Below are 20,454 nucleotides of genomic sequence, written 5' to 3' on the forward strand. Positions count from 1 at the left end.
TTTCCAAATGCCTGAAGGTACCACGTTCATCTGTACAAACAATAGTACGCAAGTATAAACACCATGGGACCATGCAGCTGTCATACCGCTCAGGAAGGAGACACGTTCTGTCTCCGAGAGATGAACGTACTTTGGTGCGAAAAGTGCAAATCAATCCCAGAACAACAGCAAAGGACCTTGTGAAGATGCTGGAGGAAACCGGTACAAATGTATATATTTCCACAGTAAAACGAGTCCTATATCGACATAACCTGAAAGGCCACTCAACAAGGAAGAAGCCACTGCTCCAAAACCGCCATAAAAAAAGCCAGACTACGGTTTGCAACTGCACATGGGGACAAAGATCGTACTTTTTGGAGAAATGTCCTCTGGTCTGATGAAATAAAAATAGAATTGTTTAGCCATAATGACCATTGTTATGTTTGGAGGAAAAAGGGGGATGCTTGCAAGCCGAAGAACACCATCTCAACCCTGAAGCACGAGGGTGGCAGCATCATGTTGTGGGGGTGCTTTGCTGCAGGGGGGACTGGTGCACTTCACAATATAGATGGCATCATTAGGAGGAAGGAAAATTATCTGGATATATTGAAGCAACATCTCAAGACATCAGTCAGGAAGTTAAAGCTTGATCGCAAATGGGTCTTCCAAATGGACATTGACCCCAAGCAAACTTCCAAAGTTGTGGCAAAATGGCTTGAGGACAACAAAGTCAAGGTATTGGAGTGGCCATCACAAAGCCCTGACCTCTATCCTATAGAACATTTGTGGGCAGAACTGAAAAAGCGAGTGTGCGCTAGGAGGCCTACAAACCTGACTCAGTTACACCAGCTCTGTCAGGAAGAATGGGCCACAATTCACCCAACTTATTGTGGGAAGCTTGTGGAAGGCTACCCGAAACGTTTGACACAGGTTAAACTATTTAAAGGCAATGCTACCAAATACTAATTGAGTGTATGTAAACTTCTGACCCACTGGGAATGTGATGAAAGAAAGAAATCATTCTCTCTACTATTATTCTGACATTTCACATTCTTAAAATAAAGTGGTGATCCTAACTGACCTAAGACAGGGAATTTTTACTATGATTAAATGTCAGGAATTGTGAGTTTAAATGTATTTGGCTAAGGTGTATGTAAACTTCTGACTTCAACTGTGTATATTGTGTGTGTGTGTGTGTGTGTGTGTGTGTGTATCTAAGATCTATAAAATGTGTTATACACTGAGTTCACAAAACATTAGGAACACCTTCCTAATATTGAGTTGCACCCCCTTTTGCCTTCGGAACAGCATCAATTTGTCAGGCCAAGGTGTCGAAAGCATTTCACATGGGTGCTGGCCCATGTTGACTCCAACGCTTCTCACAGTTGTGTCAAGTTGGCTGGATGTCCTTTAGGTGGTGGACCATTGTTGAGACACATGGGAAACTGTTGAGTGCGTGAACCCCAGCAGCATTGCAGTTCTTGACACACTCAAACCGGTGCGCCTGGCTCCTACACCGTACCTCGTTCAAAGGCACTTAAATGTTTTGTCTTGCCCATTCACCCTCTGAATGGCACACATACACAATCCATGCTTAACTTTTATTTTTTTTACCTGTCTCCTCACCTTCATCTACACTGATTTTAAGTGGATTTAACAGGTGACATCAAGGGATCGTAGCTTTCAACTGGATTCACCTGGTCAGTCTGTCATGAAAGGTGCAGGTGTTCCTAATGTTTTGTATACTCAGTGTAGACTCCCATACCTTTTAGCCTAGGTATTTGAAAATTGTATTTTAAACTGTTTGAAAATACTTTGAAATACTATTTGGTTTTTACAAATAACCATTAAAATACTCAAATTAAAGTACTTGTTTTGGGCTGTGTATTTGAAAATACTCAAATACACAGAAAAAGTATTTTAAATAACAAATATTCAAATGCATACGCCTAATGTAGAGTAAACAATAAACATCATACTGTACCCAGTGAGACTGGCTCTGTTTGAACCCAGCCAGCCACCATAATCATAATCAAGTCAATAAAACATGCAGCCACTTCATCAGAATAGAACAGGAAGTGAGCTCATTCCATCCTGACCTATATTCACATTAATAACTACTGTACACAACTTCCCATTCATATTGCAACACAATCACCAGCTGCTTTAATCATAATCATTGTAACTAATCAGTTTATGCAGATAAGAATAGCAGTTGCTGTAGCCTTATCGTGTTGGCCTTATTTATTTGTATTGAAACCTATTTTCTAGTTGTATAGAGTGGGTGCCTTATGATACTGTATATGCTGTGGTTTTTACCACCACTAGAGGGCAGCCTCTCATAGATGCCAATGCGGCCTACGGCATGTCATATTGAAGAGTTCTCTGGTATGTCTTAAGTAGAACAGCTATCTGTGTTACATGCCTCCCTCCCTCTGCCTTGCTGCATCATACAGAGATGGAATATTAACTACCAGACAAAGAAGTCTGCCCCCTCTTCTCTACCTCCTCCTTTCCACTCCTCCCCCACACCCACTCTCTACCAATCCTCCTCTCTTTCTCTCACTCCCTCTCGCTCTCATTCCAACTCTTCCTTGATTCTCTCTCCTCCTCTGACTTCATTCTCTTTCTCTCTCCCAGGTGACATGAGGGATCCTAGTTCAGGTATCCTCCCACAGGGTGTCTGCTAATCGCCATTCATTACCAACAATTACACACGCACGCGCACACACAGACACACACAAAACCTATCTTCATGGGTGATCTGTCCTGCTGCTCCCTATACCCTCCTGTGAGATGTGACACAGATCGAGTGACAGGGAAAGAGCATCCATGTCAGTGATGCCAGCTGTTTGTGTTACCTCCCATGGACAGTGGCGTATATTCATGGATGTCAAAGGAAGCAAGGGCTTCCCCAAATATTTTACCAATAAAAAAAATACAATTTAAACATAATTAGTCTTTCGTCTCGTTTTCATAATTTTCTTTCAATTCGCAAGTGGCTGAATCTCAGATAAATCATCCGAGCGAGGGAAACAGCGCCCCTCTGTCTCATTATGTGTAGCCCATGTATCTGATGATGTCTGGACCAAAAGAGTATGACATGTTGCTGCTGTATCATTTGATTGATGCCAGAAAGTATTTGGCTTCCCTTGATCATTTTTTCAATAAAATAATTCGCCAATCAGCATCGGACTGAGCTCAACTGTGGGTTGTCCTGGCGCGGCAAAACGCCCCCTAAGGGAGGTCAGTTTGGATTCGGCTTCACACCAATCAAATCACATCCTGAGCAAAACATAATTGTCAGATAAACATGTCTGTTTCTGGTCAATGTCCTGCGGTAGCTATCTTGCTAAATCAGCCTTTTACTAACCCATGGATGGAGATGGGGATTTGAGACTTGTGGTTTTGACTGACTTATTTCTCTGTACAGGCCCAATGATTATGACGGCGATTCTGATCTAACCATAAATTCATATTTTGAGGCACTGGACTGAGATGATTGAAGTTCAATATGTAGCGTAGATGTAGCCTACTAGACTCACGTTAATTAGCTAGCTAACTTAGCTGGTTCATTGTTGCTCATGCGAGGAATTTAGGCTAGCAAGCATTTTATCTAGGTAGCCAAATAAAATAAAAACTAAAAGCGTACAGAGACACAGACCATTTAGCCAACATGGAAGAGAGGAGGACGGCATTGGTGTTCAACAAGTCTACAAGTAGAGTGAGTCCCCCAAATTATTTTTACTTCCACGTACACACAGACAGAAAACAGTTCCATGGACAGCCACATGATATTTAGCAACATTGATTGGACTAAATTGTTTTTGGTATCTTTTTAAGTCTGTTTTCAGTGTAGTAAACTAAGAATATATACAGTGCATTCGGAAAGTATTCAGACCCCTTGACGTTTTTCACATTTTGTTATGTGACAGCCTTATTGTGGGGTGGCAGGTAGCCTAGTGGTTAGAGCGTTGGGCCAGTAACCGAAAGGTTGCTAGATCGAATCCCTGAGCTGACAAGGTAAACATCTGTCTTTCTGTCCCTGAACAAGGCAGTTAACTGTTGCTAGGCCGTCATTGTAAATAAGAATTTGTTCTTAACTGACTTGCCTAGTTAAATTAAGGTAAAAAAAAAACAATTCTAAAATGCATTCAATTGTTTTTTTCCCCTCATCAATCTAAGTTATCCCAGTTACCCCATAATGACAAAGCAAAAACAAGTACATTTGTTTGTTGCAAATGTATTAAAAATAAACTACTGAAATATCACATTGACATAAGTATTCAGACCCTTATCTCAGAACTTTGTTGAAGCACCTTTGGCAGCGATTACAGTCTCGAGTCTTGTTGGGCATCACGCTATAAACTTCGTACACCTGTATTTGGGGAGTTTCTCCCATTCTTCTCTGCAGATCCTCTCAAGCTCTGTCAGGTTGAATTGGAAGGGTTGCTGCACAGCTATTTTCAGGTCTCTCCAGAGATATTCGATCGGGTTCAAGTACGGGCTTTGGCTGGGCCACTCAAGGACATTGTCCCGAAGCCACTCCTGTGTTGGCTTGGCTGTGTGCTTAGGGTTGTTGTCCTGTTGGAAGGTGAATCTTCGCCCCCAATCTGAGGTCCTGAGCGCTCTGGAGCAGGTTTTCATCAAGAATCTCTCTGTACTTTGCTCCGTTCACCTTTGCCTCAATCCTGACTAGTCTCCCAGTCCCTGCCGCTAAAAAAACATCCCCACAGCATAATGCTGCCACCACCATGCTTTGCTGTAGGTTTCCTCCAGATGTGATGCTTGGCATTCAGGCCAAAGAGTTCAATCTTGGTTTCATCAGACCAGATAAACAAGATTCTGATGGTCTGAGAGTCTTTAGGTGCCTTTTGGCAAACTCCAAACTCTGACAGAGGAGCTCTGTCAGAGTGACCATCGGGTTCTTGGTCACCTCCCTGACCAAGGCCCTTCTCCCCCGATTGCTCAGTTTGGCCAGGTGGCCAGCTCCAGGAAGAGCCTTGGTGGTTCCAAACTTCTTCCATTTAAGAATGATGGAGGCCACTGTGTTCTTGGGGACCTTCAATGCTGCAGAAATATTTTGGTACCCTTCCCCAGATCTGTGCCTCGACACAATCCTGCCTCGGAGCTCTGTGGACAATTTCTTCTACCTCATGGCTTGGTTTTTGCTCTGACATGCACTGTCAACTGTGGGACCTTTTTATATAGACAGGTGTGTGCCTTTCCAAACATGTCCAATCAATTGAATTGACCACAGGTGGACTCCAAGTTGTAAAAACATCTCAAGGGTGATCAATGGAAACACGATGCACCTGAGCTCAATTTCAAAACTCATAGCAAAGGGTCTGAATACTTCTGTAAATAAGGTATTTATTTTTTTATTTTTTGACACATTTGCAAATATTTCTAGAAACCTGTTTTCGCTTTGTCATTATTGGGTTTTGTGTGTAGATTGCTGAGGATTTGTATTTATTTAATCCATTTTAGAGTAAGGCTGTAGCGTAATAAAATGTGGAAAAAGTCAAGGGGTCTGAATACTTTCCGAAGGCACTGTAGCTTTGTTTATTTGATGATATATAAATGTTTAAATTGAAATGGTGCTGGATTAGCAGAGGCAGTGTTCCTGTTGTCTTTGTGATGATTTGCGGTAACTCTGGGGTTCAAAAACAGTAGTTGTTTAGTAAACTGTCAAATATTAACTTGCTTGACCATGCTGCAGGTGATAGATGTTTGTTACATGCAATATTTGCTTTGTGGACTTCACTGGACAGATGTTGCTTTCCAGTTTTGTGATGAAACAAATGTGTGTAGTTTAATTTATTCCGCCACTATGTGACTGTTGTCTTTTTGTTGTCATGGGCTTATTGTATGCTATATCATCTTAGCATAGACTGTTCTCTCTGCTACCGCACGGCAAGCGGTACCAGAGCGCCAAGTCCAGGTCCAAGATACTTCTATACAGCTTCTACCCCCCATGACATAAGACTCCTGAACCTCTAATCAAATGGCTACCCAGACTATTTTCATATTTTACTGACGCACCAGGGAGGAACACATAAAACACATGGAGAAAAGGTACACAAATATGATATGGTTAGGGTTGAGGCTAGGGTTAGGATTGAGGCTAGGATGGGGACATGAAGCTAGGGTTAGGATTGAGGCTAGGATGTGGACATGAAGCTAGGGTTGAGGCTAGGAAGGGGACATGAAGCAAGCGTAGGGTTAGGGTTGAGGCTAGGATGGGGCTAGGATGTGGATAAGACATGAAGGGTTTAGCAAGGTGGAGGTTGAATGTTTGAAGGGGTACGGGACTATAAAAAGTTTGGGAACCACTGATCTGGAAGATTGCATCATGGCCGGATTACGCCACAGAATTCTGTTCCTATTCAGCCTCTGAGTTCTCATCAATAAACTCCTCTGTACTCTGTGTGTGTGTGTGTGTGTGTGTGTGTGTGTGTGTGTGTGTGTGTGTGTGTGTGTTACCTCCCATGTAGCACTAAGCAGCTGGCCTCTGGAGGTGAGTAATGCCATGAGAATGAAAGAACTGACGCATAACATAAGAGACTCACAGCCACTAGTCACTCTTCTGCTCTCTTTCTTTCTTTCTTTCTTTCTTTCTTTCTTTCTTTCTTTCTTTCTTTCTTTCTTTCTTTCTTTCTTTCTTTCTTTCTTTCTTTCTTTCTTTCTTTCTTTCTTTCTTTCTTTCTTTCTTTCTTTCTTTCTTTCTTTCTTCCCCCCTGTCTCCTCTTCCTTTTCCCCTCTCTCCACTTCTCTCCTGCTGCAGCATATTCAGGAAACAGAAGAGCAGCTGTCTCCCCTACAACACATCATCACAGTAGGACATACTTGGTGTTGGACTGGTCCATTGCACCACACACACACACACACACACACACACACACACACACACACACACACACACACACACACACACACACACACACAAAAATAAATATCAATAAATTAGATGTCAGAACGAGCATTATCAGAATGAGCAATGTCAGGAGATAGAAGCTGTTTCTCAGTCTCTCGGTCCCAGCTTTGATGCACCTTTACTGTCTCCGCCTTCTAGATTGTAGCAAGCTGAACAGGCCGTTGGTCGGCTGGCTAAGGTCATTTATGATCTTCTTGGCCTTCCTCTGACACCGGGTGCTGTAGATGTCCTGGAGGGCAGGCACTGTGCCTCCGATGATGCGTTGGACTGACCGCACCATCCTCTGGGGAGCCCTGCGGCTGCGGGTGATGCAGTTGCTGTAGCAGGCGGTGATACAGCGTAACAGAATGCTCTCAATGGTGCATATGTGGAAGTTCGTGACGGTCTTAGGAGCCAAGTTTATTTTCTTCAGATAGGTCTAGGCCTTCACTCTCTGTGTGTGTGTGTGTGTTTACTCAGGCAGTACTGACATGCCACAGAACAGAGCCACAATAAACCAGCCTTTTGTGCCCCACTTAGGAAGTGGACCATGGAAGGGCTGAAGCTGCATGGGGTATTGTCATGCTACTGTAGGTTCACAGGGTGCATGTCAAGGCCAGTTAGTACAGGCTACTGCTGACTGTAGCTACTGATACTGCTGCTGTATAGAATAAATGGAGCATCTCATTCACATGGTAGGCTACATACAGTACATTGCACATAGCCATTGCACTGTGAAATGTACAGGTCCATCTCTCTAACAAACATGGATAATAAAGCACTGTACCTATTGTACTACCTTATAATGTGTATGAGTTATATATCTGTTCATGAGAGTATATAAGTGTGAGGGCAGTGAGGTGAGTAGAGATGTCTCCCTGTAGTCTTCTCTCTGGCTGAGTTTCAACACTATAAAACACTAGAATGGACCAGCGGAGAGTTGTAATAGATTTCTATGGATCCATCTATATTAATCTCTCCCTCTCTCGCTCTCTCGCGCAGTCAATTTCTCTCTTATTTACACACTCACAATCTTTCTTTTGTCTTATTTCTCTCTTTCCCTCCTTCCCTCCTGCCCCTCCCTTCCAGCATATTGCAACCTTTGTCCCATTTCCTGCTAACTCATGGACATTTATTAAGGAACCAACCGTCCTCAGCCTCACCCGGAGAGACTCAGGGGCCAGGTTACCAACACACCCAATACCACCATGCCCTCTACTCTCCCCTGCTCTCCTTTACTCTCCTCTACTAGATTGTATCTCTTTCTCTCTCTCACACTTGTTGTCTGAACCTCTGAATGCTCAGTTAAGAAAAGCAAACTGACATTAACTCCTGAGGGGCTGACTGGTTGCACCCTCTAGAAACACACTGATTATTATTTGACCCTGCTGGTCATCTATGAACATTTGATCATCTTGAAGAATGATCTGGCCTTAATAGCCATGGACTCTTACAATCTCCACCCGCAGGGGCGGAAATCCCGGGGGGGACGGGGGACACACGACCCCCCCATCCTGGGAAAAATATGATTTGTCCCCCCCAATATATCACTGAAACATAACTATGTAATTTAAATAATATTAATAATACGCAATGAAAGCAATTGTGCTGATTATAGACACTTAATAGCGCGTTTTTAAGTTTCAAAAGATTGCGATCCCCCCGCCCTTTGTCTCACAATGGTTTGATCCACTGCCAGTTCCTTAGCTTGCTACGTAACTGCCGTGAGGTTCATCCAGTCAATCGCGCACACACACACTAGCTGAATATGCAGAGCTAGCGCGCAAATATTAACTATTAAGCTAGCTAGTACCTATTCCATTTATGTGGCGTCGTCAAAGATGGAATCAGCATGCAGATGATGTAAGTTAGTGCTTCAAAGTCCCTGTGATAAGGTTAGCGATAAACTGAAGTCCAAACTGAACAGAACTACACACTCATCTACCATTGTCTTAAAATTATTTAATGGTCTCGTTGCAAAAGCTAAATTGTCGCAAGGGAACTTTTATTTATTTATTTTATTTCACCTTTATTTAACCCGGGTAGCAAAGATTATAGCAAACACCACTGAAACTGAATTGGTGCTCGCTAGCTTTGCAAATTCAGCTATTGTTGGAAGCCAGCCAATATGAAACAAACTATTAAAATTACAAAAGGTTGCAGCATATGTTGTGTAAATGGTGAACTCATACAGCTGTCAACTCTTGTCATTTTAATCCGTTTCACATTTGCTAGCTACCTTTTAGATCGAAGCCCATATAGAATGATTGAAGATGATAGAAGCCCATCTCCTACTGTAAATAACCTACACACTGTGTGTGTAGCCAGCCAGGTAGAAAAATGGCAGAAAAATAAAAGACGGACATCAGAGTATTTTTCAATACACCAAAACGCATAGTAAGAACCCTAGTAGCCTAATATCTCAAAGACTAGTTGATAAAATGTTCATAAGAAAGAAATGAAATTCTAATGGAAATGTTTCACAATGATGTCATTAGGCAGAGCAGGCAACAGATGGCACACAGACAGCAGAGTTGGGGAGAGATATGCAGGGACAGACTGGCAGAGACAGGGAGTCTCAGGTAAGTTTGTTGAGTCTTTGTTTGGCAACATTATGAAAGGTTCTCAATTTTTTTTGACTTGTAAAATAGGAACATAATTGGAAAATGCCATGGATACCCCCACTCTCAACTTAAACTGGTGACTGAACTAAGATTTGTTAAAGGCAATGGTATTGCTGTTGTGATTAGTTGTGTAGTTTTGGGTACCGGTAGTTAGGAGTACGGCAAACACCTTATTTCTTTGGTTCCTCAATATACATTTACCATATTACAATGTAGGCTATGTGTTACAGCACTACTTTTGGTGTCCCCCTCAGGAATTGCTCTTGAGAAAATTTCATGTAATTGTCCCCTCCAAAGTGGATATCAGATTTTCGCCCCTGTCCACCCGGCATAGCCAGAAGAGCACTGACCACCTCTTCTAGTCTGGTTCCTCTCCAGGTTTTTTTCTAGCCACTGTGCTTCTACATTTGCATTGCTTGCCTTTTTGGGGTTTTAGGCTGGGTATCTGTCTAAACACTTTGTGACAACTGCTGATATAAAAAGGGCTTTATAAAATAGATTTGATTGATACTCTCCCCTGCTCTCCTCTTGTCTCCCTTTATCTCTCCTGCCTGGCTGGCCTACTCAGCATATGATGAAATTACCCCTAGACACCAAGGTCAGTTTTGCGTTTCCCACCCTAGGATTAGGGGTGGGTAGGCTGATCCTAGATCTGTGGTGAAGGGCAATTTGCGCCTGAAACGGCTATCTCAGTGTGGTCCAGTGCCAGCACCAGTGAAAGCGTACACTAAAGTCCAGCATTCCTGACTGGAGTGGTTGGACTCAAAGGCTGCTTTCTAATATTGGTGGCTTTGCAAATGGTTTGCCCGCTGAATAAGAGAAGCCTATGTATGAAACTGACTTTGTCATTATTAGATTATATGCAATGTTCCTGTAAGCGTTGCTATAAGGTTTTAGTCTAACATTGGATATGCTGTATTGAGTTTCTGTGAGCAGTACTACTGTGCTGTGTAATGTGGTTGGCTGTGTCATGGAAAATCTACACCATAGCCTACTCTTCTATAGCAACCAACTAAACAGGTATCCAACCTGGGTGATCTGGTCTGGGTTACTCAGTACTGTGTTAGCACGCCGAGCTAAAGCCTTGATGTAAGTCTTCAGGTCTCATTGTCATGTGAGTGTATTTTGGCCAACTGCCTCCACTGCACCATACTGTACCAGGCTGTGCTGTTCTGTGGTGCTCTAAACACAACTGTGTGTGTGTGTGTGTGTGTGTGTGTGTGTGTGTGTGTGTGTGTGTGTGTGTGTGTGTGTGTGTGTGTGTGTGTGTGTGTGGTGAGACAGAATACTCTGGGTACTGTTAGTCAGGCTGGGTCCCATGCCTGCTCCCACAGGCTCAGAGCCGCAGCCCAGTGCCAAGTTGGCAGTGCTTTGAATCACTCACACACACAACGCTGGGTTGGGAAGGGCAGGGCACACAGGAATCAAAGGCGCTCTCTCTCATTTCCTGCTGAGGAGTGTGAAGCAAGCAGCGGTGAGCTGAGGACAAACTCAAAACTCAGTGACCTCACCGTTACTATGACGATAGGACGGATGTGTTTGTGTGTGTCTGTTTATGAGTGTGCGTCTCGCGTGTGTGTGTGTGTGTGTGTGTTGGAAACAGCTGTTGTTTGTGTTTTATTCTGGGAGGTAAAAGGAGGGATGGCTGCCTTCTTGATCAAACCCTCTATCAAATCAAATGACGCTCTCTCTCCTACTCTTTAATCTATTCTCTGTCGAACTCCACACCTTCCCTTTTTCATCTGTTGGATCAGTTGTATCTCATCCAATACTTACAGCTCAGCGTTGCTACAGTAGGTGTGTCTGTGGCTCTTTCTAATAAGGTGGTAGTGAGGAAGAAAAACTCACACAAATGAATCTCGGAGCCCAGAACCTAATCTTGCACGTTACCAGTCTGTCAAGAGAGCCTACACATGTCCACACACATCCCCTCCCCCTCCACACAGCCCTGATGACCTCACATGCAGGAGAGCCTAAACATAGTCATCAGTGCCCAGTCAGCATAGTTGTCAGACCAGTATTGAGGGACAAGCAGACCGACGGTAGCCTACTGGTTAAACGGGAGTTAGGAGTCTTTCTGTCTGACACTGGTCTGGTGGATTAAATTCCTTTTCCTCGCTTGAGTAGCCAGGCGTGATAATTAGGATTCATCCATCTTCTCTGTGTCACTGTTAACACATTTCAGTTCACCCAAGCTGACTCTCCCTTTCTTTCTCCTTCAACTCTTTTCTCTATCTATACGGAACAAAATTATAAACGCAACATGTAAAGTGTTGGTCCCAAAAGCACAAAAAGCGTATTTCTCTCAAATTCTGTGCACAAATTTGTATCAAATCAAATGTTATTTGTCACATACACATGGTTAGCAGATGTTAACGCGAGCGTAGCGAAATGCTTTTGCTTCTAGTTCCAACAGTGCAGTAATATCTAACAAGTAATCAAACAATCCCCAACAACTACCTAATACACACAAATCTAAAGAGGGGAATGAGAATATGTACATGTAAGTATATGGATGAGCGATGGCAAAGGTGCAATAGATGGTATAAAATACAATATATACATGTGATGTAAGATATGTAAACATTATTATATTTACATTTACGTCATTTAGCAGACGCTCTTATCCAGAGCGACTTACAAATTAAAATGGCATTATTTAGAGTGTATTGTATAAAGTGACTAGTGATCCACTTATTAAAGTGGCAGGTGATTGGGTCTCGATGTTGGCAGCAGCCTCTCTGAGTTAGTGATTGCTGTTTAGCAGTCTGATGGCCTTGAGATAGAAGCTGTTTTTCAATCTCTCGGTCCCAGCTTTGATGCACCTGTTCTGACTTCGCCTTCTGGATGATAGCGGTGTGAACGGGCAGTGGCTCGGGTGGTTGATGTCCTTGATGATCTTTTTGGCCTTTCTGTGACATTGGGTGCTGTAGGTGTCATGGAGGGCAGGTAGTTTGCCCCCGGAGATGCATTGGTGAGCATTTCTCCTTTGCCAAGATAATCCATCCACCTGACAGCTGTGGCATATCAAGAATCTGATTAAACAGCATGATCATTACACAGGTGCACCTTGTACTGGGGTCAATAAAAGGCCACTCTAAAATGTGCATTTTTGTCACACAACACAATTCTACAGATGTCTCAAGTTTTGAGAGAATGTGCAATTGGCATGCTGACTGCAGGAATGTTTACCAGAGTTGTTGCCAGATAATTTAATGTTAATTTCTCTACCATAACCCGCCTCTAATGTTGTTTTAGAGAATTTGGCAGTACGTCCAACTGAACTAAATACCGCAAACCATGCCAGCCCAGGACCGCCACATCCGGCTTCTTCACCTGTGGGATCGTCTGAGACCAGCCACCTGAACAGCTGATGAAACTGAGGAGTATTTCTGTCTGTAATAAATCCCTCTTTGTGGGGAAAAACTCATTCTGATTGGCTGGGCCTGACTCCCCGGTGGGTGGGCATATACCCTCCCAGGCCCACCCATGGCTGCGCCGCTGCCCAGTTATGTGAAATCCATAGATTAGGGCCTAATGAATTTATTTAAATTGACTGATTTCCTTATATGAACTATAACTCAGTAAAATCTTGAAATTGTTGCATTTATATTTTTGTTCAGTATATATCAATCTCTCTCTACCCCTCTCTTCTCTATATCTCCATCTCTCTTTCACCTACCAGCTAACGGCTAGAGTAAATTCAGTCACAACTAAAGAGACATACATCATACCTTGAAGGTCAACATACGATATTTATTTAGGAACACAAAAAATGATAAGTTAATTATCAGGTAGTCCACAAATATTGTGGAAATGGTATATCAATACAGTCATACAGGGGGAAACCATCCCGAGACTCCCGGATTCAAACAAAATGGTGGATAAGGGATGAACTGAAACATTATTTTAGTCAATTTAAAGATGGCTTACTCATAATCATTATTATATTGTCCAAAGAAGTTATTCCTAGTTTTTCTTTCTAAAAAAAGAAAAAAATATTTCTAGCTAGGTTTTATTTTATATTCTTTATTCAATTTAAATAACCCAATGACAACAGAACTGAATGGGGCCGACCCTGCATGTTAATATTGCCTTGAATCAATGGCTTTCATAGCCTGCTATAGGCAGGATCACAGTACAGGGGATAACCAGTTGTTTAATGCTGCAATACAAATGATATACCAGAGGGAATGGATACAACCATGTAGACCGTCATTGTGAATAACAATTTGTTCTTAACTGACGTGCCTAGTAAAATAAAGGTTCAAATGTATTATCCCCTGACCCCACAGCCAGAAACACATCTCGGTTTCATGTATGTTTGCTACAAAAGACAGTATACATTATGAGCACATCATGCAAAGTGGCAAGTTCTGCTTTACAGATAGTATAGTAGTCTGTTTTTTTTCTGTAGATAATTTTTTTTTTCCCTCACCGATCAGCTCTTCCTAAACACAACCTAAACAAATCCCGCCCACTCGCAAATCCTCCCACCAAGAAAAAAAACATATTCAACTATAATATATCAAACCATGATTTTTATATAATACCCAAATCTGCAGAAACCTTGCAGTGGACAGTTGTATCTTCCAGACCAGGTTAATAGCAAAACATCCCCCCTCGTTGGAAAGAAAAGCTATAGCAGTGAACAATATCATCGTCAACATGAGCAAATACCAGAGCTGAAAAATCACAATTGGTTTAAAAAAAATGTCCTGCACTGTCAAACAGTTGAGAATCCCTGATAGGCTGAAAGAAGTCAGGTGACGACTAGGTGAGGTAAGAGTCCCACCTTACGATGGGTAATGAAAACTAGGTCGCTGTTTCTTCTGCTCTGCTGTGTGTGTGTGAGAGAGAGATGGTTACACACTGCACACAAACACGTTGGTGATGAGTAGAGTATAAACACTGCACTGCCAGATCCTCTCTCTCCATGCAGTACACACTTTATAACATGTTCCCAGTACAGAAAAAACACTTGGACAGATGAAAAGAAGAGAAGAAAAGAAAGAGCAGAAACAGTTGCTGCCTTTTAAGTCCTTGTCTCAGAAAACATCAGAAGTATAATCCTTGGGCTTGAAGATTTTTTGTTCCATACATTTCTCTTATCTATGCATTTACTGAGAGAATATTTTTTTCTAAACAAAGATTTCAGTTGCTCTCTTTCTTATTACTAAGTGTGTGCGCTTGTTAAAAAACAAAAAAAATGTTTGATTTCTTATTTGCATTGTTTCCACTTCTTGAATTGTCCATGTTTAGTACTTGCTTGGTTTTTCTTGGTTTGTGTAGCTGTCTCCACCCTACCATCCTCAATTGGAAAGAGACACACCTTCACTTTTCTCTCCTCATCACTCTCCCCTCTCCTCCCTCCAGGGACGTCTAGTCCTGGCCCCTCATCTCTCGGCCTCCATGGCCACACTCGCCTTCTGTTCGGTGGCTGGATGTTGGTGTTGGTTAACGGTGACCCCCGTGGGCCAGACTGCGGGGTTGGAGGGGGGCTGCGAAGGGGGCTGCCCCTGAGTCCAGAGTCCCTGACCCTGTGGGCCGCTCATGGGGAGTGGGGGCACGCCCCAGCAACCGTGTGGAGGAGGGGGAGAGGTGGCCATGGAGGCCATGGGGCTGCTGCTGTTGAAGCTCTCCGAGGCCTTGAGTCGGGAGAACATGGTGAGGGCATCAGGGAAGTTGGGCGGGGTGGCCGGTGTGTTGGCTGGGGTGCACATCTGGAGGAGAGAGATGGAGAGAGATGTTAGGGGGAGAGAAGACGTATGGAAGAGCACATCCATATACATCACAATGTGATATAACTATCATTATCAGACTTATCACTATACGTTTCACACCATCACTGCCGTGCATCCTGTTTGTTTCACACCATCACTACATCCAGGACGAGGATGCCTGTATATCGAAGCCTGTATAAAGTCAGTCCAAAACAGAGAGGGGAATATAGGGGGATCCTGTCCTCTCTCTCCCGGAGGATCCTGAAGACATTCCTCCCCTCCTCTCTGTTCCTCCTCTTTGTTTTTTGTGTTGTTTTTCTGTACACATTACAAATATCCGGCACAAATATTAATTCTACAAATTATCAGCAATCAACAACTTACATCACTAAATCAAACATGTCTAACACAAAACAAAACACACAGGCAAAAACAACACACTTTAAATACATGATCTCAATGATTCAAGAAGATGTCATTATTTTTGTTATTAAGTACGGATAATGTCTTAACTAGATGATTCAATTAAATCAAATATTTGTCATTTTGGTATAGAATTCTGGAATTTTTGATTGTGCATTTGTGTATTGATTATGTATTTGGCAACAAGAATAAAAAAAACAAAAATCACAATTTCAATGGTCTTGTCGTCATCACAATAGTAGCATAGTATAACCTTCATGTCAAAAACATGGGTAGTTTTCTAAAAGCTAAATATGTGTTCTGCAAGGTTTTCCCAGAAATCTATCACAGACTTACACTCATACAGTAGAACCTAGTGTGTCAGATTTTCACCTTCCATTTTACAGAAAACACATATCAACATCAACAAATTTGGACAACATGGAATTACATGGATACGTGATATCTTATGTAAAATCTTAAGAGCACTTCCTTAAGTTTGTTTGGTATACAGTATTTGTAAGGCATCAACCAACATGTTCCAATATTTTGTTTTACCTCTAGGCATAAATTGGTTTTTTGAATGGAAACGTGTTATGTATTTGTTACAAGATTTCTCAAGTAAGCCCATGCTTTCCAGGCTGAGTTCTGGATATTCTCTGTGATCATCATCAAAGCTAATATTATTTTTCATTAGTGCAGTTAGACCACTGGGAATGGCTTTGATCACATAAATATACTCTCTGAAAGGTATTGGAAACTCATTTAGTGTTATATGTCCCTATTAACAAGGTGACCCTCCATGACCTCACATCATGTTAGCAGATCACCTGATTGTCACGGTCCCATCTGTGGTAGTAGCTCCTTCAGTGACGATGGTGGTGTGGGTGAGGACAACAATGTCAGAAAGAACTCCCCCATATACAGTACAAACCCCTATCCAGCCAAAAACAACATGGAGCAGCCAACCAGCACCTCCCTGCAGGTCAGAAGCCAGGTCAGGTAGACGTAAACACTTTTTTCAGAACACACTCCTCAAAGTGTTGAGGCAAAAACAAAAAGGATCTCACTCCAAGAGGCCTGGTTGGTCCAGGGCCAGTTTCCTTTACTCCACATAGATAGGCCTATTATTATAGACCTACTGTTTATAGCTGGCCACAACAACAAGCTGTTACACAGGCAGCCCCATAGACCTACTGTCTACTTCTGAAGGAGGGCTCAAAACTGGGGTGCCAGTGAAATATTTTCTGTTGGTAAAGTTTGTTTTTGGTTCGCAGATTTATTCAAACAGCAATGGGTACGCAACAATGGGCATGCAGACCAGGTTTTCAAAAAGTTTAGTCCGAAGTCTTGGTTAAATCTTTGTGACGCTCAATTCAGTCATCATGCGCTGTTTGAATGAACATTTCTAAATGCTTTCTCAAAAGAACTTCCCAATTACAGTACATTTTGATGGCAAGGTAGGCCTGCTTACCGGGCAGAATGATATCATGATGATTTGTATCAATCGCAGGGCATTTGTTTTGCTAACTCTGCCATCACACATTGTACAGTACAAAAACACCGCTAGCTAAACACAAGGTCTCTAGCTAAGCGCACAATTGAATTAAAGGGCAACAACACACTCCACATTTCTTTTGTAATGTTTCACAACCTTAAAAGTGATCTCCTTAAGCATTGTTTGGATTTAGAACATCCAGATTTTGTAGTTTTTCTATTAAAAAAAGTGTGATTTTGAGACAGAATACCTCATAAACCTAGAAAAATGTTACTACAAAAACTGAATTTATGAAAAGATCAAACACATTTTAAGGGCTCTACAACTGTAGAGTGTCTGTTTAAAAACGCTAACAATAACACCCTTTTTGAGATTGTGCAATCAATGTAATTATGATATTGTCAAGTTAAAATGTAACTATTTGTGTATGGAAGGTAGGTCATTATAGGCTACTTGCTCAGCACTCAGATTAAAGATAACATTTAAATTATGCACGCATCATCCGCTTTCCCGGGCAAGTATTATTTTCATTTGGTCCAGTAGCTTTCAGATGGCACTGGCCCTGGGTGCCACTGCCAAATTTACCTGAATGTCAAGCCCTGCAAGGGCATGCTAATTTAAAAAAGATGGCTAGTCATTATTAGCCTGGTTCTGTATGGAATGCAGGTACATTATGAGACAGTTATTATTGCCAAGTAGCGGTGAAAAATTGGTGCGACCAAATCATGTGCTGGTGCTATCAACTGAAAAAGTTTGTCTAAAGGCCTGGAACTACAACAAGCCATTATTACACAGCCTTTAACTCCCAACAGCAGGTAAACAAGGTCCAAAGAACAAAACTAGTGTAAAAAAAGCCCAACGCGTGATGAATGCTCATTTTGAGAATGTGTCATGTATGCATCCAGATTTAGCCCCAATAAGCGGCATGATATGAAGGGTGAGCATGTCTCTGTTGCCCTCTAACAGGAAGTGCTGTGTCATGTCTCCGGTCTATTTCCTGTCCTATGTGTAAAGAGACACCCTGCAGCGAGAGGTAACTTCCTGTCCTTCATGGTTACCCCCTCTACTTCCTCCTTATTTACTCTACTCAGATATCTAACACAGCCACCGTTAAACGGACCACCCCAGATTGTTTTACTGCTGAGCTCACATATGCCCTTCTCACTCACACACACTCACCAATGTCCTACACACACACACACACACACACACACACACACACACACACACACACACACACACACACACACACACACACACACACACACACACACACACACACACACACACTAGAGCTGGGACGATGAACCGAAAAATGTACGACACCAGCCATACCGATTACTTTTGTTGATATTTTTTATTTCAATAAGTAGCCTATACTAGAGAAATGTGAAGTTTGTAAGGAAACAAGTTTGCTAACATGGATGATTGTTAATGGGACAATTGATTGCTACAACCATCAAATTACTAGAAAAAAACTGTGATGCACATTAATGTTATAAACTTATCATTCTATTTATCGTTATCACATCAATTCAGACAATTTATCGCAATATGGATTTTTGTCCATATCGCCCAGCTCTAACGCACGCAAACAACAGGACAAACAGTGATTATGTATTGCTCCATTGGGAAAATGATCTGTTCTCAGTGTAGACAGCACACTGTAGAGGTCTAGTCTCTGTGCCCTCAACCTAGCAGTCATTGTCTAGGTGCTGCTGTTGTTTATCCAATGAAAAACGAAGCAGGCTTAGCCTAGATGTTTTCGGTGCAGTCCCAAACAATGTCAATATAGCCTAAGATGAAGCACATGCTCAGAGAAACTATATGTACAGTTTATTCCCACATATCACTGGTAGCCAGGCAGCACACACAGGCTAGGGCTGTGCAGACTGCAGCATTAGGGCCTGCTGTAAAGCCACAGTAGCTTGATTAGGCTGGCAGCAGATTAAAACTAGGAGGCGTCTGTCTGTGAAGGACACAGTCAGGTAATACTTCAAAGGCTGCTGGGACAGTGCGTGCGGGCAAAGCATCAAATCCGATTGGCTGAGGCGACTGGGGGCATGTGCATTTAAAATGAGAAAAGCACATGCATGCACATTTGGGGAAGGGAAAGGACATACCTAGTCAGCTGCATAACAATGCATTCAACAGAAATGTGTCTTCCACATTTAACCCAACCCCTCAGAAGACAGTTTTTTCGGTAAGGGAAATCAGGGGGAAATGTATGTTACCTAAACTAAGAGAAATGCATGTTAGCGACCGCAGCATTCATTATTTAGAGAACTGGTGAATATTTGTTCTAGAAGGAGTGTGTTCTAAACACTGCAAACACTGAGGCGTTGCCTTGGAGATGGTCCGTTGCTATGAGGAAGACAGACCTGGTGGTGATGGATAGGACTAGAGCAAGCTTAGACACATCTGTCATTAACTTTCTACAGATCTGTTTACTGAGTGCAGTTTACTGTGGACTCCTATCTGAAGTTTCACCCTGCACCGCTCTAGACATGCCCGTCTGTCTGTCCAACCAGCCCTCCACTTTGGTGAAGCTTAAGCCTCAGTCGCTCACTCCTCACTGCTCTCTCTGTGCTTCTCCTTGCAAGACTGATGAGCAGTCATTTCCAGTCTGACAGACGACATTCCTGAGTAAAACCCTGTTTACAGGGAGCAATTTGTATTGAATTTGTAAGGAGAAGCAGATATTCCTCCCTACAACTATCCAGCCTGCATTCACAGACTGGAGGGGTTCAAACGTTACCCCACTGCCTTGAAACGTCACATGAATGCTGTAGCCCTGCTGATTCAACCACATGTTACAAAGGTCTCCGTCTCTCCTTCCGGTAGCTGTTTCATGTCACCACCTGCAGGCAGATCCATTAGAGTTTAACTAGATAACCAAAAAGCTCTGGATAGAAGTTGCCCTTAGGCACAGACCTAGGATCAGCTTACCCTCCCCGAATCCTAATGCCAATCAATAGGGGGAAAACATCAAACTGACCATAGATCAGTGTCTAGGAGTAACTTCACCTTTCACCATCATTATATTTCCCTCCACCCACATTCCCGCTATTTATTTTTTATTTTATTTAACCTTTATTTAACTAGGCAAGTCAGTTAAGAACAAATTCTTATTCACAGTGACGACCTACACTGGCCATTGTTGACTTTGTTGTCCTTAAGCCATTTTTGCCAACTTTGGAAGTATGCTTGGGGTCATTGTCCATTTGGAAGACCCATTTGCGACCAAGCTTTAACTTCCTGACTGATGTCTTGATATGTTGCTTCAATATATCCAGATAATTTTCCTTCCTC

The 20,454-nt window shown here is 42.4% G+C and overlaps 1 protein-coding gene across 1 annotated transcript in view; it reads right to left on the reverse strand.

The window, feature by feature from the left end:
- Positions 1 to 13,254: 13,254 nt before the first annotated feature.
- ubald1a (UBA-like domain containing 1a) overlaps positions 13,255 to 20,454 on the reverse strand; it is a 31,186-nt gene continuing 23,986 nt past the window's right edge. Inside the window, exon 3 of the mRNA XM_014179674.2 lies at positions 13,255 to 15,242. Coding sequence (XP_014035149.1) covers positions 14,916 to 15,242 — 327 coding nt within the window. The 3' untranslated portion in view covers positions 13,255 to 14,915. The remainder of the gene's footprint in view (positions 15,243 to 20,454) is intronic.

This window comes from Salmo salar, chromosome ssa28, assembly GCF_905237065.1.
Source record: "Salmo salar chromosome ssa28, Ssal_v3.1, whole genome shotgun sequence".
NCBI classification, from domain to species: domain Eukaryota; kingdom Metazoa; phylum Chordata; class Actinopteri; order Salmoniformes; family Salmonidae; genus Salmo; species Salmo salar.